The sequence below is a fragment of the Hemicordylus capensis genome, chromosome 3, assembly GCF_027244095.1.
Source record: "Hemicordylus capensis ecotype Gifberg chromosome 3, rHemCap1.1.pri, whole genome shotgun sequence".
Lineage (NCBI taxonomy): Eukaryota > Metazoa > Chordata > Lepidosauria > Squamata > Cordylidae > Hemicordylus > Hemicordylus capensis.
The window spans coordinates 349,891,120-349,912,897 of NC_069659.1; the positions used below are offsets into that span (position 1 = coordinate 349,891,120).

Here is a 21,778-nt window from a genome sequence, read left to right on the forward strand (position 1 = left end):
AGTACGGGGTGGTGGGGGGGGGGAGAGAGAGAGAGAGAGAGCGCACTAGTACGGAAGTTGAATTTGAGGGAGGGAATTGTTCAAGGGGAACCTGTTTTGTGAAGATTTCTTGGAAGGAAAGTGAGGAATGCATTAAAAGTTGGGGGGAGCGGAACAGAAGGTAACCTAACTGCATACACTTGTCTATCAAAGTGAGAACAGAAAGTTCTGCTGCTGTCATCTGCGGGAGACAGTTCATCATTCTGTAATTTTTTATTCTTAATTCTGCATGGAGGGGAGGGAAGGCTGCAGAAGTCCAGTGGTAAGTGGAAAGCACTCTTGATATGCTCAGAAGTGCTCTGTTTTTCCATTCTAAAGGTTTTAGAAGTGAAAAGCTGCAGTTGCCAGTGGTGAGGGAACAGCACCCTGCATCTGTTCAGAGGCTGTCTCTTCTCTTCCTCAGATGTTCTCTCTCAAGATTCTTTGTGTCCCTGCCTGACCTTTGGCTAGTCTCCTTCCTCAGCTTTAAATGGGGACTAATACCACGAGATGCAAAGAAGCAACATAATGTGTTTTGTATGTATGCATGTATTCCATATAATGGGCTTGTCTTGTATTATGTGACTTGTCTCACTGCTTTGGTCACCATCAGTTTCCATACAATGAGAAATTGAAGTCCTTTTTGGTTACTGAGTGAGGAGTTTGGATTTCTTTTTATCAGTTTGCGATGATAGAATATGAAATAAGACCACCCCTCCCCCACAAGCATTAGTAATATCAAAGCATAAGCTCTCCCCAGGCTTGCTTTCAATAGTGACCTGGAGATTGCTATTGATTCCCAAAGATCCCAGGACGGTCCTGAATGGCTGGCAAACCTACATATGAGTGATGCATTCTCATTATGGTAACTAAAACTGATGGGTTGTTATTGTGTTGCCTGTCTGTGTGCTCTCTGCCTGCCTGCCCTTTGGATAATCGCTTGCCGTATGTCAGTATTCCTCAGCTGTAAATGGGGACTGATTCCTTCAGAGGGGAAGAAGCTAAATAATGCATTTGTATTTAATTTGTGTATTGGGCTTGTCTTGTCTTATGTGACTCTCCTCACTGCTTTTGTCACCCTCAGCTTCCATACACTTTTAGTTTCTTTATTCTGCTAGTGCTACATCTGAATCTCGGTTTTGGGGGTTCCAATGTGGTCTGCCAGACCTTCTGGCTGGACTCTGTCCACTTATGGACAGGCATGTTTATCTTTTCACTTGTGAAATGTTGGAGAGGATGCCACTGGCTTCTGTAATGTGTGATATGAAGTAGAAATTGGATTCCTTTTTGGTTTCTGAGTGAAGAGCCTGAATTTCTTTTTATCAACTTGCCATTAAAGAATATGAAGATTCCAACTCTGACTGCAGCTGTTCCTGAAGATTCCCCCCACCCCCAAGCTTTAATAATATCAAGGCATAAGCTCTGCAGGCTTGCTTTCAATAGTGGCCTGGAGATTGATGCTGGAGATCTCAGGCCAGTCCTGAATGGTTGGCAAATCTAGAGGTGACTGATGGAATTCTCAGTATGGTGACTGGTGGTTTCTTATTATGTTCCCTGTCTTTGTACCATTGCTTTCATTATAACATGATGCATCTTGTATGTAGGTTTCCCCAGGTCTGACCTACACATGGCACTTATTCAGAATCCTGTGTTTGGTAGCTACTCATGTGTTTCCTGTGGTTTTGTGTATTTTAATTTTATTTTTAATTTTGAAATTATATGAATTATTTGGAATTTAAGCTTACAGGAAGTCCCCAACCAACAAATAAGTTCTGTTCCAAAAGTTTGCTTTTAAGCCAGATGTTCATAACTCAGAACATGTATAGTCTGCATGAGCTATGACTTGATTGTATGTTTGGGTTGGCGTTTGTAAGTTGAGGACTTCCTTAATGTGATACATAATGGAGCTTTGTTTGTAAGTACAGTTGTTTGTAAGCTGAACATTTGTCATTCGGAGTGTTCCTGTATTGCTAATTTCCCTTTTGATTGCTGTGAAGCTTTTAATAGATATATATTTATATATTTCCAAGCTGATGTGCTATTGCTTACTAGAAGTCTTGCATCTCTTGTTTCGATCTGACTCAGTTGCAGTGTTTAGCCCTTAGTTTAAAGATTCCATTTTATGTGTGTGGTCCCCACCCCTCACCTCGCGCGTGAGTTATATAAACGTATAATTTCATTTATTAGAGATATTGCCACCATGAACTGTTCTACATCTTTTTATGTGTTCCAGTTATGAAAGACAAGTAAAGCTTCTGGTGTCATAGACAAATTGTACAGGAATGCCATCCTCCAAACATATATTATATTATAGCACGTGTAATCATTTGTTGTAATAAAAGTGTGTTTACATATTCATGATGAAAATGCATAAACAATATTGCTGCTGCTTCCTTAATATCTCTTCCATTTTTCTTCCTTGTCTTGATGCCCTAACACAATTAGGAGAAGAGCAAAGTTGGACACACATGCATAAGTGCTTAGATTGTCCTGAAAAAAATGGCAGATGCAGACTTAGGAAGGAGAGATCATTTTGCTTGTCTATGTACTTTGTCTATCAGGGGACGCCTGTGCATGCCTTGGTCCAAATCTGGGCATGCTAGATGCATGAGAGCCAGCGTGGTGTAGTGTTTAGAGTTTAAAGGTCTTTCATTGCCCTTTCAGAGCCAAGGGTGGGTGGAATGCTCCAAAAATGCAAGATTGCACTCTGCATACCCATTCTCAGCCTCGGAGGCTGAGCAGCAGGGAGGGGCTCCACTCTTCCACAACCTTTATCTTGCTGTCTGCAGTTTGGTGAACATCTGTGGTATGAATTGGTGTTAATTGGAACCTTGGCCAACTTTGACTGCCATTAGACGTTACGTCTGAATGTGACCAGAAAGTGCCTGCTGGCTTATCTGTCTATTTTAAAATCCTTTTAATTTGCAGTGCCAACAACTGCTTTTATTTTCTTTTTCTTTTTTCTTTTTTGGTTTACTTTTCAGTAGACTTATAAGATCACTCTGGTGTGTGTGTGTGTGTGTGTGTGTGTGTGTGTGTTTCCCACCATGAACTTTGCAATGCCTGGACCAATAGGAAACAAAGCGGGTACAGTTGTAGTGACACCTCAATGGCATAGTTTGTGATGATGTCACCCACCCTATTCAATATGGCAGATGTATAAACTTTTGAGGCTCAAGTGGGCCAGCTTGTGAATCACCTAATCGATTTAAACCAAATTTGCTACGTCTGTAGGGACACATAGGGACACTTCAATGGCATAGTTTGTGATGATGTCATGCAGCCCAATTCAACTGCTCTCTCAGGATGTTCTAACCTGGTGGAACTCCACCTTTCTCTTGCTCTGGAAACTGCAGGAGCAAGAGCCAACCATCCACGTGCTGGCAAGAAGGAGAGGCTTGGAAGTGTGCAACCTATACAGTCTGGACTGGGCACTACTTTCAGAAGCTGACTTGGCACTTGAGCCATTCTTTAGCACCATGAACAGCTTGTGTGCCAAGACAGCAATGCTGAGCCATGCTTTGGCCACCGCTCTTCTCCTTGAGAAGATGGTGGGTGAGCTCGAGACCACTCTGTCCACTGAAGAAGCCATCGCCCAGGCAGGCCATCTGAGGGCTGGAGTGGTGGAGTGGTTCAGCAAAACCTTTGGTGCATCGGCAGCACATGTTTGTCCTGTCTATGTGACCCTATGTTTGCCCTATAGTAAGAGCAAATTGGTCACCCTTGATCAGCTTCCCAAGTGGAGGGATCTGCTGTTTCAGAGGTTAGGCGAGCAGAGGAGAGGAGGCTGGGGCACAACAAGTACTTTTCTCTTTTAAGCATCCAGTCCACTTCTCCTCATACAATACATAATATACCCAAAGCTGAGAAAGTATATTTCACCAAAGAGTTTATTGAAGTAGATTTTTTTTTGGTCTCTGAAAGGCACAGAATGAGACACATCTACTGCTATACAATGCAGTAACTCAGTACTGGGCATTTCTGCATAAGAAAATAAGCTAGGAAGAGTTACAGGTCTCAGGGGATAGGGATTGAATTGGCAAGCAATTAGATGGCAGTTAGATGCCTGAATTCCCTCTGTAAAGATGAATCTGACAATGGATACATTCCGGGATAAGGTGAATTGGAGCAAATCAAGGCAGAAGTTGTGCACAGGGGGAAAGGAATAAGGAAGTTGTAAAATCTAAAGTTGCAAATAAGCTATTAGGGATGTGCATGAACCAGTTGGCAGGCCATGTTAGAGGCCTGCGAACTGGTTCGCTGGTCCGACGCCGGTGTGTGTGTGTTGCTTTAAGGGTGGGGGGGTTGTTCTTACCCCTCCCGCCGCTTTCCCCCCTCTGGCGCTCCATTTTAAAGCAAAATCTTCGGGGCGGCAGCGTTCCTCCCTGCCGCCCCTGCCCCCTTGTTGCCTGCTAAAAGCAGAATTAACTTCCGCTCATGCGCCCGCCGCTGCGCGTGTACATTGGCGGTGTGCACACGGGCAGCGCAGATGACGCATGCGTGGAAGTTACTTCTGCTTTTAGCAGGCAACGGGGGGGCAGGAGCGGCAGGGAGGAACGCTGCTGCCCCGAAGATATAGCTTTAAAATGGAGCGCTGGAGGGGGAAGAGCGGTGGGAGGGGTAAGTACAATCCCCACGCCCTTAAAGCAACACTCCCCCGGCGTCAGACTGTGCCTCTGCGGTCTGTGCACATCCCTATAAGCCATTCATGTATAAGGTTTATTATGTACTGCAGCGGGGAATGGCACAGAGTTTATAAGGCTGGGGATGTGTTGTGATTCCTAATGCAGGTACTAGACTGAGTTCTTTGACTCCTGCTGGCAGCTGGAAGGTGAATGCCCTCAGCAGGCTGGTGAAGAAGATGAAGAGCTCGACCCGTGCCAGCTGCTCCCCGACACATACACGATCTCCTGAAGAGGAAATGCAACACATAAATAATAACCTATTCCACCTATTCCAATTATTAACTTTTTAAAAACTGCTTTGTGTGTGTGTGGGGATGTTCAGCATGCTTATCCAGGTAAGTGTTTATCTAGTACCTTTTAACACAAGTCAGTCATTAAGAGAGAACATTTCTCTTGGAGTGTAGGAGTGCCTTTGTGACTGGCCCTTGTGGAAATCACTATCCTGCACAGTTAGCACTTGTCCCCAGACCCCAGCACAAGAAGACACGTAGACTTATTATGGGTAAAAAGGGCCACAACTTTATTAACAGGAACAACAGACATGGCGGACTGGAACGCCAGGTGATTAATCACCCTTAGAGAACAGTGCGGGCCACTAGGCCCGGGTTAGGACTCTGACGTCCTACCCAGCACCTTACTGGGTGACACACCCTGGCTCGGGAAACGGGCAGGTACGCCTCGCCCAATTCCTTCAAAGCCACCCCCCCCTTTAGAAGAGGGGATCTGGATACTTCAAGGTCTTCACCCACCTCGGACCGCACAGCCCAAAGGTTGGTGAAGTCCTGAAGCAGGTTTCATGGCAATCCATTCTCCCCGTGCCACACAGGCCACAAAGGAGCAATTGACCGATCAACCTTTTAAATATCCAAGGGTGCTCACCGATGTTCTATCCCTCAACTTACCCCCCAACCCGCACTGTTACTGCCATTGTGACCGGCCTAACTCTAACTAAACACCTGGGTACAGAACGGAGTAGGCGAAAAAAACCCCAACAGTGGCCAATGCATTGGGAGCAAAAAATTCCTACTCGGGCCCCCTTGGGCAACCAATCACTAGACCCGCTCTGCACCAGGGAAGGGAGGGAGGGGAATGCCCAGGCCGAACTGAGGAGCCTGGGGTATGGATCGGCCGATTATGGCCGAAACCACGCCCCCAAACCTAAAGGGCCAATCGGCCCGCTTCTTTGGCCTCGTGCAGGGCAGGGCCGGGACAAACTCCCTCCCCTCTGCACGAGGCCAAGGGGAGGGGGATTCCTGCTACTGTTGGAAATAAGGACAATAGGTGGTTCAATGCTCCATACAGTTTGGAAGTCAGGATTGCCATCCAAACTTGGATGACTACAGTTCCAGAATGGGATCCCTGGGAGATTTCCCAGACAGGTGGATTTACTGCAACAGGAAGTGCCATTCTGCACACTGCAAGAATTAAGGACGTCTATAATGTGCCGTAACTGTGAATTGTCAGGGGGGAAAGCTGAATATTGCTACTGGCTGTATGAACGGCACCTTCTGCCGCTGTCCTGATGTCGCTGTAAATGGTCCCCTTGTAGAAACAACCCCCAGCATGTTTAGCAAAGCTTCATTCCATCACTGTTTGGAAAGACTCCTGCTCAAGCTATGTCTGTCTGTATGGAGCCTTAATATAGGCGAAGTAGGCATGGAGCATTGAGTTTCAAGTGCCACAGCCTAAATGTACACTGATGAGCGATCCATTCACTCTTCCCACCCCCACCCCCGTCATCTAAACATGACCCATGGTAGTGGAACACTGCTTTGGAAGGAGCCATTAGGAAGGAGTCATAGCTTTGCCTTCTGAATATCAAAGGTTCAGTCCTGGGCATGGTGGGTTATGAGCATCTCAATTAAGTAGCTGGGCTGGAAAACAGGCCTGCCTGAGACCCCTGCAGAGACCTCCAAGACAATCACTGAACTGAACAAGGTCAGCGGTTTGACTCAGTAGGAGACTGTATGACCTTGTGAAAAAAAGAGAGGCGTTGCCTTCAGTTGTGCCATTTAAGAAATAATAAGAGTTCATGTTTTATGAGCCAGTGTGGTGTAGTGGCTAGAGTGCTGGAGTAGGACCAGGGAGACCAGAGTTCAAATCCCCATTCAGCCATGAGACTTGCTGGGTGACTCTGGGCCAGTCACTTCTCTCTCAGCCTAACCAACTTCACAGGGTTGTTGTGAGGAGAAATCTAAGTATGTAGTACACCGCTCTGGGCTCCTTGGAGGAAGAGCGGGATATAAAATGTAAATAATAATAATAATAAGAGCACCTCAACACCATAGGGGCCACAGAAATCACCATCAGCCAATTACAAAAAGCAACTTTACTGGGAACAGCCTATATTCTGCGACGATATCTATAACAACAGCAACAACACTGACAATAAAATTCAGCCATACCAGGTCCTTGGAAAGGACTCAATGTCTGGATAAACCAAACCAGTCAATAACACCTGTCTGTGTAAATGAATGAATGAATGAATGAATGTATGAATGAATGATAAAATTCAGCCATACCAGGTCCTTGGAAAGGACTCAATGTCTGGATAAAACAAACCAGTCAATAACACCGGTCTGACTGTGTAAACAAGAAATAATACAGATTATTTAATAGCCACAACCACTTGTTCTCTGGAAATGAAAGGTTACTACAGATCTCTACTTCACTGAAACAATCCCATAAACAGGGTCGATAATTTCTGCGTTTACCTGCACCAAATGCCAGAAATTCTTCTCTAGCCATGAACCTTCCATCCATGTCCAGGAAATGATTTGGGTTGAATTTTTCAGGTGTCTCCCATTGTTCAGGATCAAGAAGAACAGAGTGCAGATCTGGAACAATAAGGGTCCCCTGAAAGGAAGAAACCGTTGATTCAGAATGTATGCAGAGATGTACATTTTGCTTTCATCCTTAATACGGTATTTCAGCTCTACCCTAGAGATGTCAGGGAGTGAAGCTGGGAACTTCTGCGTGCAAGCAAATGCAAGAGAAGCATGTTAAATATAAGAACTTGTTTGGGGTCTCCTTGGATGCCCATCACTAGAAACCACTCAGCCTATATGCAAACGTAGGATACAGCTGGTGTCACTTACCCTGCACCAAGTCCTTTGTAGGCATGCACAGAACTGGTTCACAATTGAATCAGTTTGTGCAGCCACAGAGCCAGCTGAATGGTGGCCTGGGTCTGGCCCCGCTTGGCGGCCCCCTCCAGTTATGCCTGGAGGAGCCCACAATCAACTCCCCACTCCCGCCTGGGCTGCCAAGAGCTTAGGCGAGCTCTTTTTTAAAAAATTTCAGGCAGTGCTGGCTGCCCAATAGGAGGCAGAGAGGGAGAGAAAGGGGAAAACGTCCAATAGGGCAACAAGCACTGCCTGAAATGACAAGCTGAGAGCTCGCGCAGGCTCTCTGTATCCTAGGCCACACCCCCTTTGTGTGTGATGTCATGCACAAAGGGGATGTGTCCTTAGCTGCCGAGAGCCCAAGTGAGCTTTCAGCTTGTCATGTCATGCAGTGCCAGCTGCCCGGAGGGAGAGAAAGGGGGAAACATCCTATCAGGCTACCATTGCTGCCTGAAATAACCAACAGAGAGTTTGCCCGGGCTCTGGGCAGCCCGGACGTGGGAGGGGGAGTTCACACTGGGCTTCTCTGAAGCCCAAGCTATGGGGCTTCGGCCGCCCTTTTCATTGGCGGCCCGGGTTCTTTGAACTCATTCACAAAATGGTGGCTACGGCCTCGAGTCTGTGGCAAAGTGGGTCAGCTTGAATGGTTCAATTGCAATCCAATTTGAAAAGGTTCAAGCTGATTCATTGAACTGACCTGCCCAGTCAATTGGTTTGAGCAAACCAGATCATAGACCCACGGTTCTTTCTGAATTCAGACCGAATCACAGCAAACATTCCACACACACACACTTGTAGCACTATTCAGTGTGGTACATGCTTAAGAACACTTTTGGTGTTTCGATGCTTAATGCTCTTGGCCTACAGGAGTGTGTTACTTTGGCCTATTTTTGGATTATGTTGGACTATTTAAGTTCATATTGAACAGATATAATGGAGCAGAATCTTAACCACATGAAGACTAATAAAGGGAAAATTAACATTTTGCTATGTGCTATGAAAGACTCTAGCAGAGAGGCGATACTTAGGCTAACCTGGCTTGAAAAAAGGGCCTCTGAGCAAGAGAAGGTGCAACTTGGCACCATTTAGCCAAGGAGTGTTTGAAAACAAGCCCAACAATTCTTGTTGGTGTGTTGGACTAGGACTAGAAAGACCTGAGTTCGAATCCCCATTCAACCATGAAAATCACTGGGTGACCTTGGGCCAGTCATGTAACTCTCAGCCTAACCTCCCTCACAGGGAGTTGTGAGGATAAAAATAAGCATGTATATCACTCTGATTTCTTCGGAGGAAGAGCGAGATATAAATGTAATAAATAAAATAAATAAATAATAAAATGTATGTGAGGAGGAGACTGGAAGACCAGTTCCACCTGTGCCTTGTCAGGTTGGTATATGGTTTCTAGTACTTTATCAAGGAATGAAGAAGAAGAATTACAAGGCCTGATCGTAGCAGTTTATTGCGGAAGTAAACAAGCCCTGTCAAAAGTGGGAGATTGGATTGTTATAAGATCCAGGTTGACATGATCAACACAGAATATTACATTTCTAATAAGTATGGAAATGAGGAACCCAAAGAGCTAATGAGAATCCTGGGTTCAAAAGTGGAAACCAATACAAGGTCTGAGTGGATGGACAGAGAAGTTGGACTTTTGGGGTATAAAATATGATGTCTGTAGGAAAATAGCCTATTATCTTTCTTTGTTCCTATATATTTTACCTTCCCTTCTGGCATATCTCTCCTTTGTTACTATCCTCTTGAACCTCCCCCATCTCTGTCCAAGATGCTTTATTGCTCAGACTATTTTTTTCCTCTTCCCTTCTTTCCTTCACAACAACAGTATTCTCTTCTAGTATACAAACTTCATCTATGTAACTTATTACATTCCTATATACTTATCAATCCACTGAACAGCTGATTCTTTATGAAATTTCTTATTTCAGTCTTTTCTTGAATCCTTTTTGCACAAGCCTAAAAATAGCTAAAGGTGCTAGAAGGGTAAACATAACTTTCACTTTAGGGGGTCAAAGTTAAGTGGTTTAGATTCATTTAGTATAGAAAAGGTTTAGGGAACATTGGGGTGGATTTTATTACTTACAACTTCACTCTTAATAATAGCTTCAAATGCCACATGTTTTATGCTTCTTAAAATGTTATACTTTGCTTATGCTTATATTTTGATATATCTTTTGCCACACATTTACCATTTTGTATGCCTTAAGTCTTGGAATAAAACTTCTCAGCTTAAAAAGGTGTGGTCATTGAGTTTGGGGTTTGATCATACAAAAAAACCTACTGAGGTAAGAATCCCCCTCCCCTTGGCCTCGTCCAGAGGGGAGGGAGTTTGTCCCAGCCCTGCCCTGCATGAGGCCCAAGAAATGGGCTGATTGGCCCTTTAGGTTTGGGGGCGTGGTTACGGCCGTGATCGGCCGATCCATGCCCCAGGCTCCTCAGTTCGGCCTGGGCATTCCCCTCCCTCCCTTCCCTGGTGCAGAGTGGGTCTAGTGATTGGTCACCCAAGGGGGCCGAGTAGGAATTTTTTGCTCCCAACACATTGGCCACTGTTGGGTTTTTTTCCGCCTACTCCGTTCTGTACCCAGGTGTTTAGTTAGAGTTCGGCCGGTCACAATGGCAGTAACAGTGCGGGTTGGGGGGTAAGTTGAGGGATAGAACATCGGTGAGCACCCTTGGATATTTAAAAGGTTGATTGGTCAATTACTCCTTTGTGGCCTGTGTGGCACGGGGAGAATGGATTGCCATGAAACCTGCTTCAGGACTTCACCAACCTTTGGGCTGTGGGTGAAGACCTTGAAGTATCCAGATCCCCTCTTCTAAAGGGGGGGGGGGTTGGCTTTGAAGGAATTGGGCGAGGCGTACCTGCCCGTTTACCAAGCCAGGGTGTGTCGCCCAGTAAGGTGCTGGGTAGGACGTCAGAGTCCTAACCCGGGCCTAGTGGCCCGCACTGTTCTCTAAGGGTGATTAATCACCTGGCGTTCCAGTCCGCCATGTCTGTTGTTCCTGTTAATAAGTTGTGGCCCTTTTTACCCATAATAAGTCTACGTGTCTTCTTGGGCTCGGGTCTGGGGACAAATGAACCGGTTTTTCAGAGTGCAGCCATGACCATCTTCAATACCTTGGGAATGTGAAAACCTTGCATGTTCACATCCTTTTCAGTTTGTCTAGGAATCCCACATAAGAAGACATAGTTGGAACGCTGGATCTCATGAATTACTGCCTTAGTGTATGGCAGTTTCTTATGATCTTGATAGTAGGTTAAGCAAGAGGAACCAAACACATCTTCCATCTCCTTGTGGACTTTCTCTGAGGAAAACAGTGGAAAAAGAAGCTTCATTTCCATCTCAAGAAATTCTGGCAATCACTAGGAAATTAATGAAATTTATCTCTAAGATTCTATTAAAGAAACCTGAATACGCATTGAACTGTATGGGTGAGATGAAGGCAAGTCATGAGGCTATCATATATGGTGTCTCCTGACCCCCACCTGGTGCCAGGAAAGTGAGGAGAGAACAGGAGAGAGCAGGGGTCCAACAGCCATGACACAACTCCCACAGAGTTTTAACCTGACATGGATCTGTCTCTGTTCTGATTGTTGGGGTTTGCTGTCTTGAGAGAACTCCTTCTGAGAATGCTCAACAGAGCACATATCAGGTTTGACATGACTGTCAGACTTAACATAGCATATTAAAACATAAAACATAATGGGATGATGGGAATTGTAGTTCAGCAACATCTGGAGGGCCGCAGTTTGGGGATGCCTGGTTTAGAACATCATCTCTTGTCTCTTCTATCTGACTCAGTTCTTTAGCCTCCATCCCCAAAAAGCCTGGTTCAGGAACAGGTATATGCTCAGTATCCTCTGCCATGAAGACAGATGCAAAGAACTCATTGAGCTTCTCTGCAACCTCCATGTCCTCCTTAATAATCCCTTTCACTCCCTCATTGTCAAATGGTCCAACCGGCTCCCTGGCAGGTTTCCTGCTTCTGATGTATTTAAAGAAGTTTTTGTTATTCCCCTTGATACTTTTAGCTAAATGTTCCTCAAAGTCTCTTTTTGCTTCCTTTATTGTCACCTTGCATTTCTTTTGCCAGAGTTTGTGTTCCTTTCTGTTCTTTTCATTTGGACAGGCCTTCCAATTTCAGAAGGAATTCTTCGTCCCTTTTATGGCTTGACGTTTCCTGTTAGCCATGCTGGCATCCTCCTGGACTTAGTGTTACCTTTCCTGCTTTTGGGTATACAGTCTAACTGGGCTTCTAGTATTGTGGTTTTGAGTAAACTCCATGCACTCTGGAGTGATGTGAATCTCCTGATTTTCCCTTTCAGCTTTCTTTTCACCATACTCCTCATTTTGGACAAGTTTCCTCTTCTGAAATTCCAAATGTCTGTGTTGGACTTCCTTCGTGATTCTTTCCCTGCATGTATGCTGAATTTGATCACACTATGGTCACTGTTCCCTTAAGGTTCCATGACATTGACAAAACGCACCAGGTCCTGGGTGCCACTCAGGATTAAGTCCAACGTCACCTTCTCTCTGGTTGGTTCCATGACCATCTGTTCTAGGGCACAGTCATTTAGCGTATCTAGAAATTTGACCTCTCTGTCATTATCTGACTGTGAATTTACCCAGTCTATGTGTGGATAATTGAAATTACCCATTATTACACCCCTGCCTGTCCTTGATGCCTCCCTGATTTCCTCCTGCAACTCCCAGTCACTGTCAGCATTTTGATCGATATCATGTCCCCAGTAGCACGTTCCCTTTCAGGCCTTTTATTGTCACTCACAGGGTTTCTGTGGAGGACTCCAGTCCACCTAGGTTTTCCAGCTTGTTAGATTCTATCCCTCCTTTAACATAGAGTGCTACCCCACCTCCAAGGCGCCCCTCCCTGTCCTTTCTATAGAGTTTATATCCAGGGATAAGTATCCCACTGGTTCTCACTGTTCCACCATGTTTCTGTTATGCCCACTATATCTATATTTGTGTTTGCAACCATTGAACAATTGAACATTTACTAAGCAGAGTCACATGTTGGACAATAGGTGTTAAAATGATTCCCAGAGGGGAAGCAGGCAATGCTGTTTACAGCAGCAAATCACAGCTTAAAACTACACTTTGGGTGAAATTGGTTAAACAGTGGAGTGTGCAGGAAATGGTTAACTATGCTCGAGCAACTGCAGCTGGTGAGGCTAGCACAGGATCAACCCTTTTTGCTGTGAACTGTGCCAGGAGCTGCTGGAGAAACTGTTGATAAATAGATAGATCTGTGATCTGTGATTGATAAATAGATAGATCTGTGATCGAATGATTGTTGGTGGTGCCAATCTAGGTTTGTTACAAAATGTAATAATCTGGTTCACACAATTGTTTTAATTGAGATTTAATGTGGGTTACTGACATTAACATGTTTGTGTGATCCATGCCAAGGCAGGTATCTTGGATTCATTTTTGGCAATAAACACCATGGTGTGGGTTCACACAATGACACTAGTGTCAGCAACCCACGTTAAACCTAGACTAAACCAAGGCCAGATAATGTTAGTGGTTCCATGAGAAAACTGAGTTCACCCAATAAAAGTTTTCCTAAAAAGCATTTTGGAGCTGGTGTTCTACTGGATGTTTTTGGACTTGGTCATCTGAAATGTGTCTGAAATCTTAGAGGAATTCAGATCTACTGTTCAGCAGATCAAGTTTTTTCCCCCCTATGGGGATCAGGACCGGTCCTTCCTCACATTTCATACATCTCTCTCACCTTGGATATCTGGATGAGTCGCCATCAGGAGCAATGCCCATTGCAGGGTAGTGGCAGTTGTCTCTGTCCCTGTGGCAAAAAATTCCATAATACAGTGAGCCAAGTTTTCTTCATTGTATGTAGAGTTAGGGTCATTCGTGGTCTGCAATTGACAATAGGAAAGTTGAAATGTTTCTTACAATCAATTACTGGCATTTTACTATTAATACTAGAACACAATCAAGGGCCCCAGAAATAGTGTTTGAAAGAAAGGGAATGGGTATTGAAGGCCAGATTCAACAACATAAATAGTGAAATAGCTGCCAATGGACTCTGCAGTCATGGATCTAAAATTGCATGAGAAGGATGGCAGAAGACCATCTGGTGCTGGTGAAAGAGTGTGGAAGGTTGGGAAGAGTGAGAAGAGCTAGAAGAGCTAGAAGACTCTCTTCCAAGGTGTTAGCTGGATCATGAGGCATCTAGATTTATTTATTTGGTTGTCACAAATATATACTTTGCCCTATATAAAATCTCAGGTTTTACAATTTAAACAAACAGCAAACAGCAAGTAAAACCTAAAAACATAAAATAGATTAAAAGTACCATAAATAAAACTTGAAAACATCATAAACTAAAAGCTTGGGAAAAGGCATTTAAATACAGTCAGAGATGTGGAGATTCTGAGGTCATTTGGGAGTGTGTTCCAGAGCCACGGGGAGAAGGCATGGTTTTGGGTCACTACCAAACAGGCCAGTGGGAAATGCAATGGGACCTCTCCCAATGATCTTAATATTTGGTTGGGATCATAAAGAAGAAGGCACTCTCTTAAAAACCCTAGGCCCAAGCCATTCAGGGCTTTATGGGTAATAACAAGCACTTGGTATTTTGTCCGGAAATTTATTGGCAGCCAGTGTTGTTCCTTTAAAATAGGAGAGATATGGTCTCTACACGTGGCCCTGGAGACCAACCTGGGTGCTGCATTTTTCACCAATTGCATTTTCCAAACTGTGTACAAAGGCAGCCCAATGTAGAGAGCTTTGCAGTAATTGAACCTGGATGTTACCAGCATATGCACCACTATTTTAATTTTTAATTTTAATTTTTAATTTTCAATTGTCATGAGAAATGGACATAGCTGGTGTATCAGCTGAAGCTGATAAAAAGCATTCCTGGCCACTGCCTCAACCGGAGATATCAGGGATTGGTGTGGATCAGGAAGTACTTCCAAGCCACATACCTGATTTTTCAAGGGGAGTGTACTGTAACCCCATCCAGAACAGGCAGTTCTAAACAATTTCCTGCCTCCCATGAATACCTTCTCTTTGTTTAGATTCAACTTAAGTTTGTTTTCCCTCATCCAGCCCACTACCAATTCCAAGTAAGCATTTAGAGAGGTTAAGCCATCTCCTGACATAGTTGATACTTAGATCTGGATGTCATCAACATATTGATAGCACCCTACTTCAAATCATCTGATGACATTTCCCAGTGGTTTCATGTAGATGTTCAAAAGCATTAGAGAAAGAATGGAGCCCTGTATAACTCCATACAATAGCTCTGGCTTTGAAGGGCAACCATCTCAATGCAAGACCATCTGGAATATACCCAAGAGATAGGAGCAGAAGCAGTGCAAAGCAGTGCTCCCACCTCCAATCCCCTCAGGCAGTCCAGAAGGATACTGTGGTCGATGGAATTGAAAACCTTCAAGAGATCCAAGAGGACCACACTCCCTCTGTCCATTCGTAATTGGAGAGCATCCATCAGGCTGAACAGATGATATTTGTGTATGTATTAGATTGTAGATTCTGTTTCTTCATGTTGGATTTGTCTGGGACTATATAGCCACCCTGTCTGTACCCAAAGCCACATTTGACTGGAAAGTTATGGAAGTTACCAGTTGCACCCATCAGACCAAGTGAACCTTCATTATCTCAAAAGAAAGAGGAATAAAAGCAAACAAAACTCTTAAATGAAAAGTATTTATTTAACACTCTTCAGTATAATACCCTTAAATATTGCCCCAGAAAATCTTTTTGATGACCCCATAACTGTTGCTGTTGTATCAGAGAAGGAAATGTAATGGTTTGTTGCATGAACTGTATTTACATACAAAGCCTATACTTACTTTTTCCATCTCAGGTAGATAGAAATCAATGAAATCCTGTGGATCATGCAGTGTCTGATACTCTTTATGTTTTTCTATTTCCTTCTTTGCAAATAAACTTGCAATCTCCACTGAGGACAATGCCTTCTTGTGAGGCCCTGTGAGATGTTCCATTAACCATGGAAACAGTTCATAGAGCTGCAGACACGAAAAAGAAAAACGTTATTATCAGGTGAAGTTTCAACTAACAAACTCCACAACTCCTTTAGGTAAACAAAAAGGATGTGTTCGTGTAGTGAAAATCGTGATTTGATTTGAGTTTGAATCAAAATGTGCTGCTTCTATTCAAATATGAATTGAATCAGCCCTAAACAAGCTGATTCTATTTAGACTTGATTCGATTCAAATTGAATCTGAATCAATTTGACCTGTACTGTATGGGAAATGTTGGAGGGGGGAAGAAAGGATAGGAGCCCCTCACTTTTCAGCATTTTTTGAAAAAAGAAAGCGAGAGAGAGGTGCTTGTGCGCCCAAAAATTGCCTTTATTGTGCAGAGCCCGCAGTGGTGGGAAGCATGGGGAGGCGGCCACCTGACCCACCACCCCCTTGCGGCCCACTGGCCTCTGCTTGTACAAACAAGAGGTGCAGAGGCGCCTTTAAACTGCTCCTGACAGGAGCGGTAACTGCAGAACTTTACTGTTCTGCAGAATATTACTGCAGAATATTAAATCTTTTTTAATATTCTAACCCGATTTGGGGGCTTTTAATCACTGTAATTGTTTAATTGTTGTTTTAAAATGCTTTTAAATTGTTAATTGTTGCTATATTGTTTTTAATTTGTTTTAGCTCTTTATTTGTTTTAGTGGTTTGTTTTAATTGTAAACCGCCCTGAGCCATTTTGGAAGGGTGGTATATCAATCAATCAATCAATCAATCAATCAATCAATCAAATAAATAAACTGTCAGCAGTGGGGAGGTGGCTGCCCGACCGGCCATCTCTCCCTGAGGCTGGCTGGTCCAGCCTCTCACACCAGTCTAAACCTTTAAATGGCTTCTGCGCATGCATGGGGAGGCCATTTTAAGGGATAGCCCGGTGTATTGTTCGGTAAAAAACTGATGTTTTGACAACACCACCAAAAAACCACTGGTTTTCTAGTGAAAGAACATCGGGCTATCCACTACATATGTACATACGCCACCCCGCACATACGTGGAGACCATTCAAAGCAATAGTCAGGTGTTCCTAGAAAATCCCCTTGAAACATCTCCACACATAGTAGCGGATAGCTGTTCTTTCACTCCACACATAGTAGCGGATAGATGGTGTTCTTTCACTAGCACACCAGTGGTTTTTAGTTTTGCAAAAACACTAGTGTTCTAGCTAAGAATACACCTGGCTACCCCTTTAAATGGCCTCCCCACACATGCTTAGAAGCGATTTAAAGGCTTAGCCCAGTACCGAAGTACTTTTTCACACAACGCATAATCAACTTGTGGAATTCTCTGCCACAAGATGTGGTGACAGCCAACAACCTGGATGGCTTTAAGAGGGGTTTGGATAACTTCATAGAGGAGTGGTCTATCAACGGCTACTAGTCGGAGGGCTATAGCCCACCTCCAGCCTCCAAGGCAGGATGTCTCTGAGTACCAGTTGCAGGGGAGTAACAGCGGGAGGGAGGGCATGCCCACAACTCCAGCCCGTAGGGTTCCAGCATCATCTGGTGGGCCACTGTGTGAACCAGGATGCTGGACTAGATGGGCCTTGGTCTTGATCCAGCAGGGTTGTTCTTATGTTCTTATGTGAGTGGCCTGCCCAGCTGGTTGCAAAGACACATGGTGGATCAGGTCGCTGCCTCCCCACCGCAGCCAGGTCTGCAGTTACCGTTCCCACCAGGAGTGGTTCAAAAGCACATTTGTATCTCTTGTTTGTAAGAGCAGTGGCTGGTGGGCTGAAGGGGGATGGTGGTTCAGGTTGCCGTCTCCTCCCTGCTGTGGGCTCTGCACAATGAAAGTATTTTCTGGGCTCCCCAGCACCTCTTTTTTAATATAAGGCTGAAAGGAGAGACTCTACTCCTCCTCACTCCCTCATCCCCACATGCAGTACATGTCAAATCAGTTTGGATAGATTTGATCCGAATTGGGCTGATTAGATTCTTCTTCAATTCAAATCACCCCTTTTAGGACTGATTCGATTCAAAGTCAAATCATTCAAATTGGCCAGATTCAAGTCAAATTGATTCAAATATGAATCGATTCACACATCCCTAGTAAACAATAATGGCATAGATCATTTTTGAAGACTAGCATATTTATTTTTCACTCATTGAGAGATCAAAGCCGGGACTCAACAGCTTCTTCTGGATCCCACATCGGCTGGATCCTGTGAAATTACTCCAGTGGAAGATTTGAATGAGAGTGTGCAGCCAAGATCATCCCCTATTCCAATTTTACAGCTGCTATGTATTCATGGTATTCAAAGAAACATGGCATTTATGGTCCTCCCAGACTGGACAAAAGAAATAAATACAACAATAATTTCCATAAGACCTTTCACTACCTCTGGTCCCACAGAACTAATCCAGATTATTATCATGTTTTATGTCCAGTGGACATATAGGAAAATCAATCCATTCAGTGCAGCATTTCCAGTTTAGGTTCTGCAGACAAGATAGAATTAAAAGATAGTAAGTTATGTCTAAGATTGAAGGTAGGCATGGCTGCAACAAGTAGATCCAACCAGACCTGTTGATTCAACCAGATTCAACTATAGGAGTCCAGATTGTCTGGGTTAAGGCCAAGAGACTTCATCTCTGCATACATATCCCCATGTGTGGCTGATGGTCAAACTGCAACAGCCTTGCCAAAACATAGAGCTCTCAGGTCCTGGGCTGGCCATGTCCAAAGGATGTTCTTGGGAACAGGAAGGGTAATAAAGGTTTCTATTTGGAGAATTTGCCTAAGCCTCAAGTGGGATGTTTAGGTGCCATTGTGTCTACCCAGCCATTTCCCCATTCCAGAGGTCTACTAGAGCATTGACAAAGTCGTTGGTACTAGTAGCAGAAAAATCCCCAGAGACATCAGGAATCCATCTGGATCCATAATCTTCTGTGGCAGGTCATCTTAATAGGTACCCCATCCCTGAGAAGTCAAGACTAGGCTATGAATCTGACCCATACAAAGTGGTGATTTGTCTATTATTACTTCTTCCTTCCTTCCTCCTTCATACCAAAGCTTCATTATGAGCCATTTTTCATGAGCAGTAAGAAACGGCAATAGGGTTTTCAGGGAGGAAGCCCTGAAAAGCTTCCCTCCCTATAGATGATCCATTGGCTTCCCTTGGATGAGCACCAGCTGCTGTCAGTAGATCCAAGGGCTGGGGTGCCAGGGCACATTGCCCCACATTGCCCTCCCCACCGGAGCTCCAAAAAATCCCTAGCAGTGTGTGAGTGCGCGGTGCATTATGGAGATTCCCCCTCTAGTACCCAAGGGTGCCACAGTCTGTCAGCCATGGCTGGAAGCAGCCGCAGCTGACAGAAGATTTTACAAAATGAAGGTGGGAGAGCACTCGCTCTCCTAACCACGTTTTGGAGGGAGGCTCCACTAGCAGGTTTGCCGCCATAGTGCCGCTGGGATCAGGCCCGATCCTGGAGGTTCACACACACTTGCAAAGCCGTGCTGGGCTCCCATCACCCAGTTTTGCATGCGTGTGTGAATAGCCTCATTAAGTAGTTTCCACTAAAACTTGACAAAGCTTTTTTGTAGTATGGGATTTAAGTTTTTCTGTGTATGTAGAGATTGATATGAGATGGAGAACGTGTAGAAAGAATATCTTCCATAGCTCACCTGCTGTTTGCTCTTAGCAAGTACCCAATACAAAAAAGACGTTACAGTTTTGCATCTAGGTTAAGATCAAGACTGTGCTTCCTAATGATTCCATGCTAGGGATTATTTGGAAGGGGATCACAGTAAAACTGCTCATATTGTAATGCTTTTATACAAATCCATGAAGCTACATTTGGGATATCATGTGCAGTACTGGTCACCATATATCACAAAGGATATTGTAGACCTGGAAAAGGCACAGAAGAGAGCAACTGAGAGCCAGCATGGTGTAGTGGTTAGAGTGCTGGACTAGGACCGGGGAGACCCGAGTTCAAATCCCCATTCTGCCATAAAACTAGCTGGGTGACTCTGGGCCAGTCACTTCTCTCTCAGCCTAACCTACTTCACAGGCTTGTTGTGAAAGAGAAACTCAAGTATGTAGTACACCGCTCTGGGCTCTTTGGAGGAAGAGCGGGATAGAAATGTAAAAATAAAAATAATAAAATAATAACCAAGAGAGAGCTAGAGCACCTTCTTTATGAGGTAAGCTTATTACCTCATTTGGGCCCTTTTAGTTTAGAAAAAAAGGTAACTAAGGGGAGACATTACAGAGGTTTATAAGATTATGTATGGTTTGGAGAAAATGAAAAGGGAGAAATTCTCCTTCTCTCACAACCCTAGAACTAGGGGTCATCACATGAAACTGATTGCCAGGAAATCTAGGACCGAAAAAGGAAGTATTCTTTCACACCGCACATTATTAAACTATGGGATTTTCTGCCACAGGATGTGGTGACAGCCACTAGGTTGGATGGTTTTTAGCAGGGTTTAGACAATTTCATGGAGGACAAGTCTATCAATAGTGACTAGACCTTGCTATATAGGCTACCCTCCATGTTAAAAGTTAGGATGCCTCCGAATACCAGTTGCAGAATAGCAGTGGCAGTATATGGGGCAGGCCCTCATATCCTGGTTGTGTGGCTTGCCAAGGCATCTAGTGGGCCACTGTATGAACCAAGGTGCTGGACTAGATAGGCCTTCGGCCTGATCCTGCAAGGCTCTTCTTATGCTCTTGCCTTGTTAAATTATAGAAACAGAGAAGAAAAAGCAGAGGCTGGTTCAATGTGATCTTAAGGATACACCATTGTTCCTTGATACAACCCCCCTTGCTGCCCTCTCCGGCTCCTTGCTCCTCCTCTTTCATCTCTGCCTCACCTCTGCAGTGTCACAACATCTCCCCTTCTACCACCTCTACTCTCTGCCCCCCCCCATGCCCCACCACACCAAACCACAACCCCTGAATGCAAAACACAGCATGTGACCAGGTGGGGGCACTAGACAGGCTGCCATGCATGATCTTCATTCTGGAAGGAGTATCTGATGAGCTACCTTGTTCTCCATAGCTTGCATTTTAAATGGGGGCGGCGGCGGTGGAGAGCCCTTTTGCTTTCTCTAGGGCCTCCAAGTGGAATGAGAGGGAAAGTAAGAGGATATTTCCTGTTCTTTTTAAAATGCAAGCTGCAGAATACCTGGAAGCTCTTTGCATGCACCTTCTTGAATGACGATCATATACTGCAGCCTGTCCCCTAGCCTCTCCACCCCAATCCGGTCCCAGGCTCTGTTCTCCATTCCCACATGGGGGTTCGGTAAGTGAGGGTGGAGAGAGGGGAGGTGACAGAGGAGAGGAGACGGGGTGCAGTGCTGCAGAGGCGAGGCAAAGGAGAAACAGGGGGAAAGAGATGGAAGAGTCAGTAGTGACAGTGGAGGGTCCCATAACATTGTTGGTCATCTGAGCTGCCAGTTGGGAATGGTGGACAAGGCCCTTACCAACCATATCGATATCAGATTGGGTTGGATTTGACTTTGCGGGCTGTGCATGGGTCCAGTATATATGGCCTTGTCCTCTTCCATCCCTACAACAGCCCTGAGAGGTAAATTAGGCCATCAGTCAGGGAGTGGCCCAGGCTGAGCAGAGATTTAGTCCTGGGTCTTCTTTTTCTTAAGTCCCAGCTCTAACCACTTGTTTTCAATCCCCACTCTAATTACTAATAATAAATTTGGGTCTTTGGGTGACCCATTCAACTGTTAAGGAAATTAAAATATTACTCACAATATGCGAGAAGGTACCAACAAGCTTTAGAACAAAATCAAAGGCTTTCACCAGTTTCTGGAAGTCTTCATCTTCAGGAGAGAACCGCTGTCCAAAAGTTAAGAGACTGATCACATTGCAGAGTGAATTTGTGATGGGTAATGAAGGATCAAGAGGCTGCCCTAAA

The 21,778-nt window shown here is 44.5% G+C and overlaps 1 protein-coding gene across 3 annotated transcripts in view; it reads right to left on the reverse strand.

Moving 5' to 3' along the window:
* Positions 1-4,626: 4,626 nt before the first annotated feature.
* Positions 4,627-21,778, reverse strand: part of LOC128351307 (cytochrome P450 2J2-like) — a 51,113-nt gene continuing 33,961 nt past the window's right edge. For all 3 annotated transcript variants that reach the window (XM_053310750.1, XM_053310752.1, XM_053310751.1), the window contains 6 exons: positions 21,613-21,773; positions 15,702-15,878; positions 13,598-13,739; positions 10,962-11,149; positions 7,418-7,559; positions 4,627-4,928 (listed from right to left, as the gene is read on the reverse strand). In XM_053310750.1, the coding sequence (XP_053166725.1) occupies positions 4,741-4,928; positions 7,418-7,559; positions 10,962-11,149; positions 13,598-13,739; positions 15,702-15,878; positions 21,613-21,773 (998 nt within the window). In that variant the 3' untranslated portion in view covers positions 4,627-4,740. The remainder of the gene's footprint in view (positions 4,929-7,417; positions 7,560-10,961; positions 11,150-13,597; positions 13,740-15,701; positions 15,879-21,612; positions 21,774-21,778) is intronic.